The following is a 19896-nucleotide window of genomic DNA, read 5'->3' as shown; positions in this document are numbered from 1 at the left end:
GTGTGTTGTATGTGTGCGAATCTGCTGCAGATGCCTTGGTTAGGCCGCGGGACGGGCCCGGTGAAGGGGGAAAGCCTGTGGTGATCCCTAAGGAGAACCAGGAGAAGATGAAGGAGATGTTTAAGATCAACCAGTTCAACCTCATGGCCTCTGAGATGATTGCCCTCAATCGGTCGCTGCCTGACGTCCGCCTGGAAGGGTGAGCAGCCTCCCTGCAGCTAATCATCTGTCCTGTCACTTACTCTTACTCCACTCATTAAGTTCACCTCAGTATGGCTGTCAGTGGCATCCACTGTTGGGATGGTCCATACTGGTGATCAACTATAAAACCCAAGCCAGGCTGGGCTGAAACCTGCACAATCAGTCACACAGTGAGCCACTGTTCTGTAAAGGTTAGTTATGAATAATGACATAGAGGGAGACAGATGTATGGATCCATAAGTCAGGGTAGAGAGCATAACCTCAACAACAACGTTAATTATACTTATATTTTAGCATTATATGATAGAAGTATGCTTTACAAAGAGATTAAATCAGTGAATTAGACAAGTTGTGGTGGTCTGAAAGAATCCATGAGCACTGACATTCTGTAAAATACTCAGTATGTCCCAATTGCATAAACTGATTGTGCACAAAATGTTCTAAAAACTTTCTTCAATCACTGTGTCTTAAACTTAACAGGAAATTATACATTACATGTAACAATGCATGTCAGTCGAGCTGCAATTTTGAAATACTACTCCCAGTTACACACATAGACAGCAGAATGTTTCCCAAAGATTTATTAGTTGATTTTTGTTTTTTTAAGGGTGTTAAATAATTTATTTGAATTTTTTCCAGCTGTGAGCCGCTCCTCGATTTCCCTTGTGCAGTGCATGTAGGGACAGCACAGTCCAACATTCAAAACAATCAAAAATCACCAGCTTTTGTGCTTTCACCACGGTTAAAAGAAATCTTATTCGGTCTGCTGTAAAAGCTTTAAATTGAATTAATCAACCAGACTGAGACTGCGGAGGAAGCTTTCTTATAATAACCAATCTGTATAAGTGATGTGTGCAAATCATTTGATAAACATTGTAACATTTCTGCGTGTGAGCAAGATCAGGCCATTAAAACTGCAGTGTGATGTGCTCATGCCCTATGTGTAGTTAAGTCCCTTAAAAAGTGTGACATAGCAATTCAACAGTGACTCCCTCCATACCATTGCTGCACAAGACGCGGCCAAAACTGTCATCTTGTTTTTTAGCCGGTGTGAACAAAAAGATAAAATGCAGCAATGTATAACTTATTTCTTGTAGTCCCTATCGAATGAACCAAACTACAGATGTGAAAGTGCCCTTAGTATGCACAATCACTGTTTTGAGTATTTTTATTTTATCTTTGTTAAAACCTGCTTAGAATTACTCTGGGAACCTGGAATCAGGACACAGTTAGCCAGTGACTTCACGTGATGACCTCATGCAGCTCTAGGGGATGATTAAAAGGTCCAACCAATAAAATAATTTCTCAACAATCCCGCCTTTCTGCCTGTCCTATCAAATCAAACTGCTTTTCTCTCCATGAGCAATAGCCCATTGGTTCAGCCTAAAGATTGATACCTCATTGTGCTGTTTCAACAGGAAATACATCACATTAAGGAAGTAATGATACCATTTCATGAGACCTTGGAGGTAACAGCACTTTGAACTCTGGTGTACCACACCTTAATCTAAGTGTCTTACAGCTCTAGTAAAATGTAAATAAAATCAAGACCAAACAAAAGTAAACTTTAGAATAATGCTCAGAAAGAAGAAACTGATTTTGTTTCCCCTTTTTTGTCTTGCTTTAGTAATACTAGGTTGAGCAATTCACAAGTCCTTTTTCTACAATGAGGAGTTTAGTGTTACTTAAGGATCTGTCAGTGCAGTGGCTGCAGGATGTTCAGTCTTCAGACAGGCAGAGAGAGAGAGAGAGAGAGAGAGAGAGAGAGAGAGGCAGTCAGAACAGCAGACAGGAGTGCACCCGGCCAGCAGCTTAGAAGATATGTCAAGGTTAGTTCAAGCAGGTGGAAACCAGCTCGGCCTCCCATCCCCCTTCGGCCCTTTTCTGCGCTTCAGTAGAGGAGCATGCATAGATCAGTAATGAAGGTTTTCAGAGAGATAGACAGAAAGACTGAAGGACAGACACAGGACTGACAGGCAGGGGCACATGCACACTAGACAGGCAGGAAAGAAAGAGGACATTGATCCGTGAAATGGGTTTTAGTCTTTGAGCGGGAGTTGATTACTAGGTGTGTTTTCACTCAGCCTTCTCTCCGTCTATCTGCTTTTCCAATTAGGAGATAAGACAGAGTCAATATCAAGCAAGGCAATGTGTCTGTGTGTGTATGCACATGTACGAATGTGTTTATTTGTGTGTGTGTGTGTGAATTGGCAGGTATAGGGAAACTGTGAATGAATTCATCATAGCCAAGCAGGTCGCCATTAGCTGAAACTTTGAAGCGGAAAGTCGCTGATGGTTTATTTTCAGTATTTTCAGCAGTGCAGTTGTTGGATGTAAAAAAAAAAAAAAAAAAGGACAGGTCATTGTGACATTACAGTCAAGACGGTGTGTGTGTGTGCATGTGGTTGGGTGGATCTACAGTATATGAAAACACTTTCCATGACCACACCTTTCAGAAAACATTTTCTCCTTTTTTGAGATCCTGACTGCAGCATTTTATGAGAATGCATAGGGGTGTGTGTGTGTGTGTGTGTGTGTGTGTGTGTGTGTGTGTGTGTGTGTGTGTGTGTGTGTGTGTGTGTGTGTGTGTGTGTGTGTGTGTGTGTGTGTGTGTGTGTGTGTGTGTGTGTGTGTGTGTGTGTGTGTGTGTGTGTGTTTAATGACGCAAGAGTGATGCTGTTTAATCAGAACCAGTCTGCCCGCCCGTCCGAACTATCCCCACAATCCACTGGCTGGAGAAGCAGCCTGTAACTCATTACACTGCTTTGCTGTTGCCAAGTGTTGCTCCAGCACCCTGACTGTTTGGATACACAGGACTCACAACCACGCCTCAGTTTTTTTCAAATCCACATCATGTGACACATAGACATGCGTCTGCCTTCGCGTGTCAACACATGTTGGTTGGGTAGACACACAGAGGTCTTGTTTTTCCATCAGCTGCTCAGTAAAGATCCCGTCTGAAACTGAAAAGTCTCAGTTGTTCTGTTTGTGAAACAGAGGCGAGAGAAATAATGAACTGATGTGCACAAAAGTTGAAAGAATCCAAGGGTGTCTCTGTTTTTACAGTGAATCATCTTGTGTGCTCATCAACTTCCCTTGCTTGCAGAGAGTATGAGTATGCACACCACAGACTGAGAATCACTGTGTGTGTGTGTTATTGTGTTATTTAACATGCTCGAGAGGCAACTGCAGGATGGAGTATATTCTTGACCTCCCCTCGTCTCTTGCTGTTACATTCCTTCTGTCAGAATCAGCAGCAGAGAGAGAGGAAGCATTCCAGTGCTCTGGATGATCACAAAGATGGGAGGGAGTTATGAAGTTGGAGGAAGAGAGATCATATTTCATTTGGCTATTGTGAGGGTTGAATCTATCAGAGGAGGGACGTCACAAGAAGGTTTCAGTTTTGTCGTCAATAGAGGATACAGACTGTGAGACAGTTTCATGTCAGGCATGCAGGTGTCATGGCAGGCGGCAGTGTTTCTTCTGTCTTCTGTGACTCTAGCTTGTCCTATCCAATTAAACAGATGTGAGCTTAATCTCTTATTTAAATTGGCGAGTAGCATTTAACATGAATTTGGAATTGCATGAGTCCATATTTTCTGCAATCTGTTGTGCAGATCAGTCCGTCAATCTGTAATATGTGTATTATTCTCAATCATTGGAGCACTCTTTCCTAGAAATGTAATTATTAATTTTGGTAGGTGAGATGATTACGAAACCTGTATGAGATGTAATGTGATATACTTCTGGAAAGCCTTAGCAAAACGGACATGTACTTTCTTTGTGGTTTATTTTATTTTATTCATTTAGAGATGTCTTTTGTACATACATTTTGCAGTGTAGTGTGTGGATGTGTGTTTTTCTGTGCAGCATCTACTGTAGTCTGCATACTGTAACTCTGAAATGACACTCCCTTAAATGTCATCAGTTACTCTTTAGTAAGAACACCCAAATTGAAAAATTGTCTTTTTTACAACCCAATACAGATACAGTCTTCTGATATGGTGTATGATGTATTATGAAAGTACTAAGTATCATAAAAAACAGATGCAGATTTTGCTTTTTTTTAAATAATGAAGGTAAAAATAAACTTTGACTGTGTTGAACTAGCAACATCAAAGAGGTTTCTGCACTTTTATACTAAAATCAAATAAACCTTAATCAATGGCTGCCTGGAAGGTAGAAAATGAACCTTAAAACCATTATCTATGCTTTGGAAAGTGTTCAGGTGTAATTTAAATTACACAAACTTTGTATTTAATCACCTAAACAAAGCAAATAGGCTGGGAACCAGACAAATCTGCAGAGCTAATGATGTTTCATTTGCTCTGGCATTTACGAATTAGTCTGGCAATGCCAGGCTACAAAGCAAACCCACCAGTTGGATAATTTCTCAGGGAATATATAAATAAGCCTGTGACAGTCTTCACTTCACTAATATCCATCTCCACTCATGCCTGCTCTCCTCTGTGTCTCAATAAGAGAGTTCCGTGTGTGTGCACTACACTGCTATGATAATGACTCACACTCTAATTAGCATCACTAATCAACTGTCATCATGCTGACCTGCTAATTCTGTGTGTCTGTCTTTTTCCGTCTAAATTTGGGGACATACGCTTGGTTGCTTGCTCATTATTCACTCACAGTTTTCTTTGTTTGAATTCAGTAGTTCAAACAAGTAATTCAATATGATTTTTTACGAGGCCATAAATGATTATCTGATTAATGCAGTGACTCCGTGACTGACTAATACGGTTTAGTTGATGTTGAAGTCCCAGCCATTTCCCTCTTGTTCATCTCCTCCTTGTGTAGAGTCACTTTAGCTGCAGCTCTCTCGCTCTCCCTGTAACAGTCTCTTACAATCAGACAGAAGCTGGATTGTGATGTCTCTACTAGAATGTTTTTCTCTTCTCTCGCTCTGTCTCTGTCAGTTCAGTTTTGTCTGTGTTAAAAGCCTACAACTTCACTTATCGCACATGTGGTTGACTTTGTGAAACCGTGTCTGTGTGAGATTTTGATGCAGTTCACTCACTTTCTGTTGTTGTGCCATGTGATTTTGACAGTGTGTTGCCTGTGTAGTGTTTGAATGATTTGAAATTTGCTTTGCATTCCATATCAAAAGCAGCTTTAACTATTTTATTTGAATGTCTTGTTTCCTCTTTGCAGGTGCAAGAACAAGTTATACCCAGATAATCTTCCTCGTACCAGCGTGGTGATTGTATTTCATAATGAGGCGTGGAGCACACTGCTGCGAACCGTCCACTCCGTCATTGACCGCTCTCCACACACATTGCTGGAGGAGATTGTCCTGGTGGACGATGCAAGCGAGCGAGGTATACACACACACACACGCAAACACTGCAGATAATTCCTTCAGTGCTTGTGCCTCTTGTTTGAGGCTTAGCCTATTTTTTTAGAGCTACTGTATGATTTTGCTGGGTTTGTGTGTGTGTGTGTTTGTGAGAGTGTGTCTGTGCTGTTGCCCAACAGCCAGTCAGCATATATAGGCTATGTGTGTGCCACTCCACCCTATGCAATGCTGCTAATCCCTGTTTGGGGGAGATTAGGTCTTTAATTCGCCAGCCGCAGGGATTACACTCTGTTATTACCCTCAATCCCCCCCCAGCCGCCACCACACAGCACCATTTCACCCTATGGGACCTCAGGTTGGATAGTGCAAGTCAGAGGGCGTGTGTGTTGGGGAGGGGGAGGAGGGGCTCTCTGCAGGTAGAAAGGGTGTCGGCAGGCGTGCTAAGGCACATTCACACAAGCAAAAAAACACAAGCACACACTTAACCTTTTGATCTGTGGCTGCAGAAACAATAGTTTGGATGAGTAGCATGTAGTCCAGCTTCTGTGTGTGTGTGTGTGTGTGTGTGTGTGTGTGTGTGTGTGTGTGTGTGTGTGTGTGTGTGTGTGTGTGTGTGTGTGTGTGTGTGTGTGTGTGTGTGTGTGTGTCCGTCTTGTGTGTGGGCTTATGTGTGTTTATTGAAGTTTTTTCTATGTGTTTGTACTTTTAAGATTTCCTTAAGCGGCCCTTGGAGCAGTATGTCAGAAGGCTGGAAGTCCCTGTCAGAGTGGTGAGGATGGAGCAGCGGTCTGGACTTATTCGTGCTCGCCTCAAGGGAGCATCCCTCTCCACTGGACAGGTGTGTGTGCGTGCGTGTGTGCGTGCGTGCGTGCGTGTGCGTGTGCACATATGTGATGCCCACCACCCAGTGACCTGAACTCCATATGGTGTGTGCACTGTCAGGTTTGTCTAATGTGTTCTCTCTGTGTTTCTAGGTCATAACCTTTCTGGATGCTCATTGTGAATGCACAACGGGGTGGCTAGAGCCTCTGCTCGCCCGCATCAAACAAGACAAGTAAGGCGCGCACATACACAAAAGACACACACTCCAACGGCAAGCATAAAAAAAAAAAATCAATAAACTATTGTTGATCCTGCGGGGGCTTGCCCTTGTGTTTATTTGATGCTTAATTACTCATTCTGTCTTAACTGCTTCCTGCAAGCAGGTACTCACATAAACACACACACACACACAAACAAAATAGGATTTAGAAGGTATGATGAGTGATGGGTGATGGGAAGTCACAGCATGGTACATTGTTTAAATGAATTTGGTTCTGGAGGTGCCACACCTTGCAGAGGAGCACTTAGTCGTGATTGATGACCACCCAAGGTTATGAACAGCAGGCTGATCAATGTGCGTGTGCGTGTGCGTGCGTGCGTGCGTGTGTGTTGATGTGTTGTGTTTCTATTTTCTATAGGAGAACAGTGGTGTGCCCCATCATCGACGTGATCAGCGATGACACCTTCGAGTACATGGCGGGATCTGACATGACGTACGGGGGCTTCAACTGGAAGCTCAACTTTCGCTGGTACCCTGTTCCCCAGAGAGAGATGGACCGCCGCAAAGGAGACCGCACGCTGCCTGTCAGGTGGGTGATAAAGCAAATCATACGATCCGGGTTTCAGCTAGTGGTTAAATACCCACCAGCTCCAGGGGCTTCTGTTGTGCAGCTGGCCCTGACCTCTCTGTTGAGTGAAGTGAAAAGAGAATTTGCCTACAGGGACAAAATGGAATCATTAGTAAAATATGACATGAATCAGACACACTAACACAGTCAGTCAGCTGTTTGAAATAACTCCTATCTAGTGAGCTTGAGCGTTGCTGATAGGTATTTACAATTGATGTGCACAGACTAATAGCACATCACCATTTAATTAACCACAGTTAATAATCATAAAATGTTCCTAACTAAGGCAGAAATACTGCAAGAATATAGGTTGAACTTCCCTCTGTAGCTAAAGTCAATATGTTTATGTAAGATTCTGTGTAATTTTGCTCCTTGTATCATTTCTCATGGCCCATGCCTATTTCTGCCTGTCTATCATCTCTCCTTCCTGCTCTTGTTTCTAAGCATGCTTGACGCCATTATTCAAGGTCACACACATAATATATCTTATGTAACACTCTGTGCCCCTGTTTTTGGTTGTTTTTCACAGCTCTGCGTGACAAAATGTTCCTAAGGGTGTCTTATAAGTGGCCTAAAAAACAAAAATGGGTTGTAGTGTCAGGGTAGGATATTAAGAAGTACTTCACACTAATGACATGATTTACATAAACCCTGTCCTGTCACGAAGTAGTTCTACATATTTGTGAAGAACTGAAAGCTATTGCACAAACAATTTTTCAGAATAAAGCTTGTGTTTTAGGTTTCAGTCGTGCACCAATATAGCTCACATAGAGTGAGTAGATACAGTAGAATACGTCAGGAGTAGAAGTAACGCTGACGTGATTTCAACTTCTCACATGTGCATTTGGTGTTTGGAATTTAAACTTCATCTGCCTGTGCATGGCAAGCTATGGGCCTGTTGCTGTGACTCTGAGGAGCCTCGTGGAGTGACGGTACAGGAGGAAACCTCAGCTAAACTGGTTGTTATGGGCTCATCTACCTTGTAATTTACAGTACTGTGCAAAAGTCTGAGGTCACTTGGAAAGTATCTCTTTCCAGCTATTGGACAGAAAAAAAACACAAGTATCCAAGGTCTAAATAAGATTTATAAAAATCCTCTGAACATATTAAATTATCTTGTGTCAATAATATGCTGTAAATCCTGCCGACAAAAAGCTGAGAGAGTTTACCACAGCATCACCTGGGGAAAAAACACATGACAGAAATACTTTTTGATTTACTTGGTACAAAACACTGACCTGTATTTATAATTTTTGCTTTTCATTGTAGCAGTGTTTATGTTTATTTCAATGTCACAGTGTGGTTTAGGATGTAAATACTGTTATCATTGTAAGTGATAAGACGCTCACTGTTTAGATAAATGTCTTTAATTAGAAATCGTTTCGTGCTGCAGTGTAGATTTCAAAGATTCCCACAAATGAGTAGCTTTTGTTTGTTTTTACTGTGATGTGTTTGAGTCTTGCAAAAAGTAGTGATTTAATTGTAAGCTGAAGAGTTTAAAGGGCTTTGATACGTTTACAGTAAAAAGAAAAGGACGTATCTATTATTAATATTGCCATAATTGTACAGTTATAATCTAGTGTTGTTAAACAACATCTGTGTGTTGTTCATCAAGCTAGTATTTGTGTTGCTTATTATTTCCTCATCTCAGCCAAGTGCTGCAAGCACACCATTACCCTGTGTGCTCTCAGGTTGTGTTTCATCTGTGTTTATCCGTTTGTATGCAAGGTATTGTGTGTTGGTGACTGAACGTTGAAGTTAAATGAAAGCAAAAACAGGCTGTAAAGAAAATAAACCTGATCTACAAAGGAGGAAACCATTCTGCGAGGGGGAGAAATAGGGGGGGAGAGCATTGAGGCCATTAAACACTGACACAACCAACAGTGAAGTGAGCAGAAAAACAGAGAATGAAAAAAACAGGAAAACCATGAAGTACAGAGGGTGAAAGCGGTGAAATATAAAACTCTGATGGGATCTGAAGATACGGTGTGACCTTTAGAAAGCCGGCCATCGGTGAATTAAGTGGCACTAACCAACCTCGATCTTCATTTACGCTGCTCTCCTGTCTCTCTCTCTAGGACTCCCACCATGGCAGGCGGCTTGTTCTCCATAGACAGAGATTATTTCCAGGAGATCGGCACGTATGACGCAGGCATGGACATCTGGGGTGGAGAGAACCTGGAAATCTCTTTCAGAGTGAGTGAACACACCCACAGCCAATTGACATGACTGTATTCTTCCAAGCACTGGCAGGCATTCAGAAGTGTCTGCTCAGGGTCAGAAACACACACACATGCGTACATTACACTTGTGCGTTTCACTCTGACTAAATTGTTGACTTGACTAATACTTTGTCAGGCGTCATTCTGACTGGCGTTCAATCAAACTTTATTCAGACTGTCACAACACAGGCAGGACCAATGTGCGTCATCCATCTCCCAGTAGAGTTCACTGGTCAGCCTTTGCAGAGGTTAGGCCTGTACATACAGTATGTCTATTCTACACAGTAATACTCTATATGTGTGTTCTTTGTGCTTCACAGATTTGGCAGTGCGGTGGGACGCTAGAGATTGTCACATGCTCTCACGTCGGTCACGTCTTCAGAAAGGCAACGCCCTACACGTTTCCCGGAGGAACGGGACAGATCATCAACAAAAACAACCGGCGCCTGGCAGAAGTCTGGATGGATGAATTTAAAAACTTCTTCTATATTATCTCTCCTGGTGAGTTGGTGTGTGTGTGTGTGTGTGTGTGTGTGTGTGTGTGTGTGTGTGTGTGTGTGTGTGTGTGTGTGTGTGTGCGTGTGCGTGTGCGTGTGTTCTCAGGCAAGTACGCATGTATGTGCTCATGCGTGGAGGTTAATCTCTGTGGCAGTTGTGATCTATCCATTAACCCAGTGACAGTGTGATATTGCAGTGGTGACCCAACAGTGCGGGACGGGGGGCGGCGAGTAATTTCACGCTACTAAGCATCTATTGACTCACACAAACACACACACATTCCCACAAGCTGGCAAAGGAGAGACAACCAAAAGTAAACCAAAACTCCCTAAGTAGAGAATATTTTTAGATGCAAAGCACCTAACTTTGAACTCGCTCACAAACTCACTCACTTTTGTTTAGTAAACTGTTCTGTTATTGTCAAACCAGATCTAAACATGCCAAACATGTCAGCCGGTTTTGGTTTCGGAGGGATATTTATTTATTCAAAACTGATGAGTCTGTCCTTTTTGTAAGTTACTTTCAGTTGGCACAGAAGATGTTAATGGTAGCGGTTGCTCGGCACAGTTATTTTAACGTTGTCAATCGAGGAAATAGGTTGGTTCAGGGGTCATGTAAGTCAACTCACAACAACCTGTACAGCTTATCGCCATTTCTGTGGCCATGTCTCTATCGTCGCTATTTATCTAGCTAAGGCACAGGAAGAAGTCCTCCTCATTTTTACCCACAGCTTTGATTGTCTGTTTTTCCACCTGGGGAAACACAACACTAGACAGTTTGGAATCACTAAAACGAGACAGCAATTCGGAGACCTGCAGCCAGGCTGTACAACACATTAGAGTGCCTGTTTCCTGCTCTTCCAGTCAGGAGAGCTTCTGTTATAGCTCACGCAATGGTTAGTCTGACCCTGCACATCCTATAAAAAATGGAGCATGAGATTCCTCACACTCATCATCAGTGGAGGAGTAGGAGGCAGGTACTCCAACGTGGGTGAACCAACACATCTGCTATCTGAGTGTTTAGGACATATTGAGCCAACTCATACATCATTACTGACAACAAAGAAGTGGATTATCCCTGCGAGGCTGCTTTGAAATGTTTGTGGGATTGGTTTTAAAGTTGTTAAAGGTTGTTGGGTTTTTTTTATCTTTTCAGTCATGCATTCAGGCCGACTACAGCTGCTGACCTCTGCAAAGGAGCTAGCTCCACCTAGCATATAGAGGTTTCAATAGTGTCACTTCAACATTAGGCTTTTTTAGGTACTTGACCATCAGATAAGTGAGCTCTGCAATTCAATGATACTAGTTTTCTGAGTTTGGGTGCTTGAAATCAATGTGTGGCCTTGTTCTACTTTACAAACGAGACCCTTTAAATAATCCTGCTTGAACACACTTTCAACAAACACTTGGCTGTATGAATGTTGTTTGGTGTAATAGTACTAATACTGACGTGTGTGTGTGTGTGTGTGTGTGTGTGTGTGTGTGTGTGTGTGTGTGTGTGTGTGTGTGTGTGTGTGTGTGTGTGTGTGTGTGTGTGTGTGTGTGTGTGTGTGTGTGTGTGTCCAGGTGTGACTAAAGTGGACTACGGTGACATCACGTCTCGTTCAGCTCTGAGACAAAAGCTTCAATGTAAACCGTTCAGTTGGTACTTGGAGAACGTCTACCCTGACTCCCAGATCCCGAGGCACTACTACTCCCTAGGAGAGGTACGATCATTCTCACACACACACACACACATGCACACGCACACACAAATGCATCTTACGAGTCACTGCCTTGCTGAAATCCAAGCAGTCATAACAAATCTGAATCTTGTTTGAATTAAAGGGTAATGGTGTTTTCTTAATGTGCTTTCTGTGTGTGAATTCTGTTCAGATCCGTAACGTGGAGACCAACCAGTGCCTGGACAACATGGCCCGCAAGGAGAATGAAAAAGTCGGCATTTTCAACTGTCATGGCATGGGAGGCAACCAGGTATCTGAGAACCAAGACAATGAAACACTGTTTGCCACAGTTATATTATGGTACTCCCTAGTAGTAATCATGAGAGAAAGAAGCCCAAGTAAGAATGTGCAAAAGATGAAAGAGATTTGTTTTAAAATGTGGAACCTGTTTGCGTGACGTGCAGGTTTTCTCCTACACGGCCAATAAGGAGATCAGGACAGACGACCTGTGTCTAGACGTGTCCAAACTAAACGGGCCCGTCATGATGCTCAAGTGCCATCACCTCAAAGGCAACCAGCTCTGGGAGTACGACCCTGTGGTGAGTGGCAGAAATAATGAAAATGTACATGTTAACGGTATATGCAGGGAAATAATGAATGCATTAATAGAGTAAATGTACACAAGCTCGCACACAGAGGGGTTCTCACGCAGGTCTCGAAACGTACAGAAAATTGAGAGTTAATTTAAACCAGAAAAGGAAAGTTTTATATTTTGGAGGCTCATCATGTGTTTTTTTTCTATTTGAAACTAGTATAAATAAAACAAGACGGATTAAATGAAAACAATGAAGTTGACAAAAAGCAAAAAAACAAACAATAAAGCAGCTTAAAAAGAAAATAAGTTTTTCCTCAATTTTCACCAACAAATACCCTAATTTATCAAAAGGAGATGATTGGTCTGAACTGATTATAACTTTGATTTCATGTCCCTACTCATCCAAAAGTTTCACTGTTTCCTGTTGCCAAGACAGTTTACAGTAAACAGCTCAATGCATCCAATAATAGAAAATTAAGAAAGATTAAGGAAAAACACAAATGAAATGCTGATTATTCACAAAATGTTCTTTAACTAAGTAAAGAAAATCGAGATTTGAGAGATAGAGAATAGTCAGATTATTTTTTCCTTAATAAATAAAAAGGAACACATTCATTCCTAGATTTGATTTAAACTGAAAATAACAAATTGAGCATATCACTGATCCACGTACAGTATGACAGAACATATTTAAGACCAGCTGTCATTTCAGTTAGTGGGTTATTTATTGTCTTCAGGTTTAGGCCGATATATCCTCGTTGACACGTTACCCAACTTAACCACAGCGTGCCTCACACTGAACTAAGCCAAAAATAAACAAAACATTCTGAAATTGAGACTACGAGAATCCTTGTCTACAGATAGATTATTTGAATATTTATTTATTTACATGCCCTTGTGAATTCAAATGAACCAATAAAAGACATCGACTTGCATCCTCTCACACACACACACTCTCTCTCTCTGTGTTTCCCTGCCGTGCAGAAGCTGACCCTGATCCACGTCAACAGCAACCAGTGCCTGGACAAGGCCAGCGAGGAGGACAGCCAGGTTCCCAGCGTCAGAGACTGCACACACACACGCTCCCAACAGTGGCTACTCCGCAACGTCACACTACCAGAGGTCTTCTGACCACGCTCCACACTCCTCACAAACACACACACTCACACACACAGCGGCCCAGAGTAAGCAATCAGGGGAACAGACGGTGTTTATTAAAATTGGGCACCAGGAAAGGAAAGACTTCCCATGAGGGGATTTGGGAAGAGAGGAGGACGGATTGGACGGTACTACCTCTGCCAGAAATCAGAGGGAGGAGTGTGTTTGACCCTCCTCAGAGCGAGACGCGACAAAAGACTCCCTCTAGGAGACGATGGCTGTTTGTTTTTACGTTCATTTTGTTGTTTTAAAGAGATTTTAACCACAGAGAGTGACTCGCTTCTGGGCGTGGATATGAGACTGGTGGAGTCGAGGTTCTGCAGTCACAGCTTCCCTGGACATAGCAGTCCACCCCTTAACTCATCACTTAACGTTTACTGACTGCCTCTTATGAGAGAGTGTGTGCACTCGTGTGTGTGTGTGTGTGTGTGTGTGTGTGTGTGTGTGTGTGTGTGTGTGTGTGTGTGTGTGTGTGTGTGTGTGTGTGTGTGTGTGTGTGTGTGTGTGTGTGAGAGAGAGAGAGAGAGAGAGAATGGGTGTGTATATTCTGAGATGAATGTAAGCTTTGAGAAGAGGGCTGAATTCCTTGTTGATTTCTTTCTCTTTTTTTATTTAATTTTGTAATGGATTTTGAAAATGAACTCTGGTGAACTCCTATGAAGAAGGGTGCATGTGTAAGTGAGCCTGCGTGTGTGTGAGACTGTCATGTGTGCGTGTCTCAGAGCCCCTCCTACAGTCTTGCAGCAGTGTATGTCTCCCTCTGGTGTTACTCCTCAGCATTTCATCCTTCAGACTGGAGCTTCCTTGCTGAGGAATTTCCAAGGGACTGCGTATAAAAAAAAAAACAAGAGGACCGAACACGAGGACTTGACGTCTGCCCTCGGCAGAGATCTAGAGATAGAGAAATATGATGTTTGTGATATCTTGAGATTTCTATGTCCAGTTTTTACATGGTTTTGTCTGTTTCTACAGTCCTGTGAGAGTGCCACAGAGCAGTAACCCTAGTCTGTCTGTCCGTCTCTGTTGTCTTTAAAGATGTTTAACATAGAGCTAACACACACACACACACACATACACACAGAGGACTCTGCATATGTAACTGATGCTCACTGCCTAATCTAACGTAGTGTTAAACCATAAGGGAACTCTCCCATAAGGCACTACATAGTGTCACACACACACACACACACACACACACACAAACGTGCATCATGTATACATATAGGAAAAAGGCTGCACTAGCCTGATATTTTAATCCATTTTGTCATATCTTCTTCTCAATGACCTCTTAAAAAAATACACTCCAAGGGCTTCTTTCCTGCAGTGGAGTGTGTGTGGACGGATGCGTTGGTGCGAGCACGTGTCTTCAGTACTAATCCTAGTCCATCAGCTCCCTGTTTACTAGAACAAACAGCTCTCAGATTCCTTCGCTGTTGGACAGCCCGTAGCGTAGACAGACAGAAGATCAGCGTATCCCTGCGTCTGTACAAAAGAGGAAAAAAGCTGCTTTTATTTTCTAAACAGGCGAGTCTCTGCTCTCTCCTGAGGACGAATCTACAGTAGGAAAGGAAGCCTGGAAAGCCGGTTGTTAGAATATCAAAGAGACGTCGCTGAGGTGTTTTAGGAGACTTAATCAGGGACAGAATAATAATTGTAGAGAGCTGAAGGGAGTGTAGAGTTGAACTGTGGATTAGAAAGAGAGCAGCAGCAGCAGACATATCTTAATCCGTAACTACATATCTCACTTTGCAAGCTCACCTGCCGTATTTCACTATTCATATCACAGTGAGCCAGACAGCTGAACAGTTACATGAGTGTCATTCTCATTTCAGCCATCATGCTTTCTTTATTCTTTTTTTTTTTTTTTTTTTTTTTTTTAATCACTCCTGGGCTGCGAGTCAGAGCAGGAGAGGTGATTTTCATTAAGGTTTTAACCATTTCAGCTTCCTCCAGTGGAGGAGGGGTTTACACATACAGTAGGACACCGGTTCATCTTTGTTGTGGACGTGGTCGCGAGAGAGGAGGCCGTCGACTGATTTAATGTCTGAGAGAGTGACTGTGTGGTGAAGATGTGAACGTTTTCTTTTTTTGATTGTGAGACAGAGGGAGGGTAATGATTGTTCTGATTTTTGCGGGGTGGGGGTTCGAAGTAAATTGACATGTCCAGGCTTCCACACTGAGCTGATCCAAATGTAGAAAATAAAGGCGAAAAAGGTTTACAGAACAATACGAGGAAAATGTTGATTTCTGCTTCTTTTTGTCTGAACACACTTTCACATTCGTTCTTGACAACAACAGTTTTTTTTTCTTGTAAACAAACAAAAGTTAGGTTTACATTCAGTGTTTCTCACCAAACGGCCCTCTGTGTGTATCCTCGAGGTCTGACAAATGTCTCGTGCGTTTCCTTCCATGTGAATCATTTGTTTAAATATTTCAAATCATGCACTGTTTACATCCATGTTTTCTAGCTTGCGGTTTTTAGTCTGCCTCTGTTGGCACATTGCTACATTACTTTGTGCAGTTTCTCAGTGGAAACCCGCGGTGTTGGTGCAATATTCAAACAACACAGGGACCCACATGTAAAAACTAGAATTCAGTTAACAGAGAGAGCAAGAGTTGGGCAACCACGTGGTCATGGTGTGTCTAAAATGTGACCGCTGCCGCATGAAGCACCCATGGGTGTTAAAAGATCATAATCTCTCTTATCTCTCCACAGAGAAAAGCACATTGCTTTAGAAGAGGTGAGTCTGGGCAGAAGCAAGATAAGTCTTGTGGGGAAATGGGACTCTTCTGTCTATTTAATAAACATGACAGTGCAGTGAAGGTAATAGAGTCGGGCAGCAGACTCACTGCATGTTTCGTGGAGGGTGGATTATTTCAAACTCCTTGACGTGATGTGTTGAATTATTCATTTGTCAGGATTAGACCCTCCGAGAGCCATCAGGAAGACAAGACAGCGGCGTTTTGCATACACACCTTTAATATAAGATGCATTTGTTTTCTCAAATCATCTGTGTAGTAAAAGAGATGCTGCTATAGGTTCCTCATTCTAGTTGACATTTTATCTCCAATTTAAGATGCATTGGTCTCAATGTACTCTGTGGTCAGACAGGCAGGAGAACCCAGATGTCAAAAAGTCAATCAGTTCCTCTGATTCGTCCTGCTCCACATGAAGATGAATCTGCCCTGTAGATCCAAGAAGAGTCGTCTTCAAGGAGACACCTGACTCGCTGAAGTGAGTGATTCTGCCGTTAAGGAGATTTAGAGCTGCGAGAGTTCAGGAAGACTCTGCTCTGGTTTATGTGCTGCAGACTTCAGAAGAACTATGTGGAGCCTTTGATCTGAAGAAATGGATCAAAGCCGAATCAGACTGCGGCCCGGAGGGAAGCTCCACGAAAAGACAGAATATTGAAGCGTGTTCAGAGGAACAGAGTGAATTTATAAACTTGGAATTGTGTCCATCTAATTTGGTTGTTTTTTATTTTGTTTTATTGATCCTTGTTTGTGAAAATGAGCCTTGATTTTATTATTAAGCTGCTTAAATTAAATCTCTTTAATTTAGACTCATCTTTGGCTGAGTGGAACTGGCTGTATGTTGAATGTTTTCTCACAAAGAAATGAAGTTAAATTATTACAATAATCAGCAGTTATTACTTCATAATACCAGTAAGTATTAGCTCATAATATATATACACATATACAAATGATGTATAGTATCATTGACAATAGTACTGATGCAATATATGTAAGAAGGAGAAGAAAGAAATGGATCATAACATGAAAAATGTATTGCTTTGACTGAACTAATTTAGTTTTTACCTGTTCAAAGGGAGGTTTTATCTTGTTTTACAGGCTGTTACATTAACCAGCAGGTTTTATAAGCCACAGAGCTCATTTTAAACTGAACCTGAGACAGCGGCCAGCAGCAGCATCGTCCATGTGGAGCTTCAACTGAGGTTATTAGGATGTATTATTTTCTGGTTGGTTTCTTCTTTCTTTCTATGAATTGATTAAAGTCTCTGGTGGAATATGTTTTTTTATTTTAACAATAAGATCTCCTTTGCTTTTTTACAGATTATCAGTGTGTGATCAGACTGTGGTTTAATTCGGCATGAGCTCTCAGGTAGGAAGGTCTTTCTGGACTTTGAGCTTTCACATCTTGTTGTAACACTGGTTACCCTTAACGTTAACTATAAACCTGATAGTTACTGTATTAAAACTACCTCTGGGTCGTAGGTAAAGCAAGAGCACAGATCACTGTTCCCAGAACATTTCAAACTGCAGTCTCATGCAGTCCACATAGTTTTTTTTTTGTTCTGTAGCATAGTTTCTGCAGTACAACATTAGATATCCTACATTTTCTGGTGCCCCACATTCAGCACTGACGCTGTATATAGATCAAAAAGACTTGCCATTTGAGAATAAACTACTTTATATTTAAATTTTAGTTGGGAACAACTTAATTATAAAACTATAGATATTTAATGACTAATATCAGAAAAGCCTGAAAGTACTTCCACACATATTTAACAACTTTGATTTGAAATATGATATGAATATCATCTTGTGGTCAACGTGATTGTTGATTCATTTACTGGAGACCTTATTTGAAAGGTGCCTGGTTTTACTGGCAGCCGTACTTTTTTCATGGATTTGATATTTATGCAGTCCATCTGTACACAGCCTCGCTGACACATTGACAATCTGTAAAGCCTTCACAGAACAGATGACACCATCTGACTCAACTCACACAAACACAGACGGAAGTTTTAACTTTTATTTATACAGGCGGAGTTGGATTATTTTTCCTCAGTTTGCAGCCGGTTTTATATTCACACAGTTTAACATAATCCCACGTGGAAGCTTCCCAGTACAACCCAGTCCTCCAGAACAACCTGTTTGGTGTTTGTTTGAACTATGACAGTGACAATGGCCCCATTTCTCTTCAAACAAATAATCCCTGAACATTTGCCTGTTCAAGTCTCTCACATTGGGATTGTTAGGAAAGAAAGTAAGTAATATTTACTCAAGTACTTAAGTATAATTTAGAGAGTATTTCCATTTCCTCGGAACATTTTCTACTCGACTACATTTCAGATAATATTCAAACAATATTGTACTTTTTACTCCATTACAGTTATTTGACAGCTTAAGTTATCACTTTTTATATACTAAACAATATAGAAAGTAGTTCAAATCAGCTCAGCCTTCAACTACTATACGATTAAAGTTACACTATTATGTTTAGTAATTATATAAATACAGTGGTATGCAAAAGTTTGGGCACCCCTCTGAGATTTCATGATAATTTGCTCTACCTTTATAAGAGAAGATCACAGCAACAAGATTTGTTTTCCTACAGAGATGTAGACATTTGAGTGTTTTCCAGACCAAAATTCTTAGAGTAGTATTACATAGTTTTATTATAATAAAATTAAATGTTAAAATATGGGATGTACAAAAGTTTGGGCACCCTTTTAATCGCATTCATTTCAAGACCTGTAGGGATTTATAGCTGACAGGTTGCAGCACAAAATTGCTTTGATTAGCTCGTAAGACCTTCAATTACAAAGACAGGTGGAACCAATCATGAAAAAGGCTGTTTAACATAGGTAATTGCTGGCTGTGCTTGTCCTAGGTTCTTTCTTAGAGTGTGGCAACATGGGGGCCTCTAAACAACTCTCCACTGACCTAAAAAGTAAGATAATTCATTATTATGAATTAGGAGAAGGGTACAAGAAATTATCTGGAAGGTTTGGACTGTCTGTCTCCACCGTCAGAAATGTAGTGCTGAAATGGAAGGCCTCAAGAACAGTCCTTGTGAAGGAAAGATGTGGTAGGCCGAAAAAAATACAGGAAAAGCACAGGCGAAGGATGGTTAGAATGGTCACAGACAAGCCACAGACCACCTCCAGAGAACTACAAGAACATCTGGCTGCTGATGGTGCAGTTGTTCATCGTTCCAGCATCGTTGAAGCAGGCTGTCTACGCACAGAAGCCAAGAAACCTGACTGAACTGGAGGCATTTTGTATGGAGGAATGGGCCAAATTACCACCTGCCAGACTTCAGGGACTAGTCTGTGGCTATAGGAGGCATCTACAAGCTGTTATTGCAGCAAAAGGAGGCTCTACTAAATATTAATGGAATTATTTCTTTGGGGTGCCCAAATTTATACACATGCCTATTTTTGTTTAAATGCACATAAAAATGTTTCTGTTGGACCAATAAAAATGATTTCACTACTGAGATGTTTCTGTTTCCATAAGGTATACATATGTTAAAATGAAGTTGCTGCTTCAAAAGCTCAGCAAGTGATTAACTGATGCAGTGATTTTCGTAAGGGGTGCCCAAACTTTTGCATACCACTGTATAAGTGGTATAAGTATTATATAATATAAATAACACTGACGGAAGCAGGTTTAACAGTAGGGACAATAAGTGCGGTTTTCACTAATATTATTAGCTTAGTTTTTATGTCCAGTCGGGGAAATTTATCAGACTGATACAGTTTCCTGCCCCAGCCACTTTATTCATAAATTATTTTCCTTTGTCAGTCACAATAATCTGTCATCTCCAC

General features: G+C 41.5%; 1 protein-coding gene across 1 annotated transcript in view; it reads left to right on the top strand.

Annotated features, from left to right (window-relative positions):
- galnt1 (UDP-N-acetyl-alpha-D-galactosamine:polypeptide N-acetylgalactosaminyltransferase 1) overlaps positions 1 to 16885 on the top strand; it is a 42014-nt gene extending 25129 nt beyond the window's left edge. Inside the window, exons 4-14 of the mRNA XM_051406525.1 lie at positions 31 to 199; positions 5368 to 5534; positions 6223 to 6350; positions 6487 to 6566; positions 6973 to 7143; positions 9261 to 9378; positions 9725 to 9905; positions 11468 to 11607; positions 11777 to 11875; positions 12030 to 12164; positions 13145 to 16885. Of these exons, the coding sequence (XP_051262485.1) occupies positions 31 to 199; positions 5368 to 5534; positions 6223 to 6350; positions 6487 to 6566; positions 6973 to 7143; positions 9261 to 9378; positions 9725 to 9905; positions 11468 to 11607; positions 11777 to 11875; positions 12030 to 12164; positions 13145 to 13291 (1535 nt within the window). The 3' untranslated portion in view covers positions 13292 to 16885. The remainder of the gene's footprint in view (positions 1 to 30; positions 200 to 5367; positions 5535 to 6222; positions 6351 to 6486; positions 6567 to 6972; positions 7144 to 9260; positions 9379 to 9724; positions 9906 to 11467; positions 11608 to 11776; positions 11876 to 12029; positions 12165 to 13144) is intronic.
- The last annotated feature ends 3011 nt before the right edge of the window (positions 16886 to 19896 follow it).

This window comes from Dicentrarchus labrax, unplaced genomic scaffold (genome assembly GCF_905237075.1).
Source record: "Dicentrarchus labrax unplaced genomic scaffold, dlabrax2021, whole genome shotgun sequence".
Classification (NCBI taxonomy): domain Eukaryota; kingdom Metazoa; phylum Chordata; class Actinopteri; family Moronidae; genus Dicentrarchus; species Dicentrarchus labrax.
This window is presented reverse-complemented; position numbering and strand designations above follow the sequence as displayed.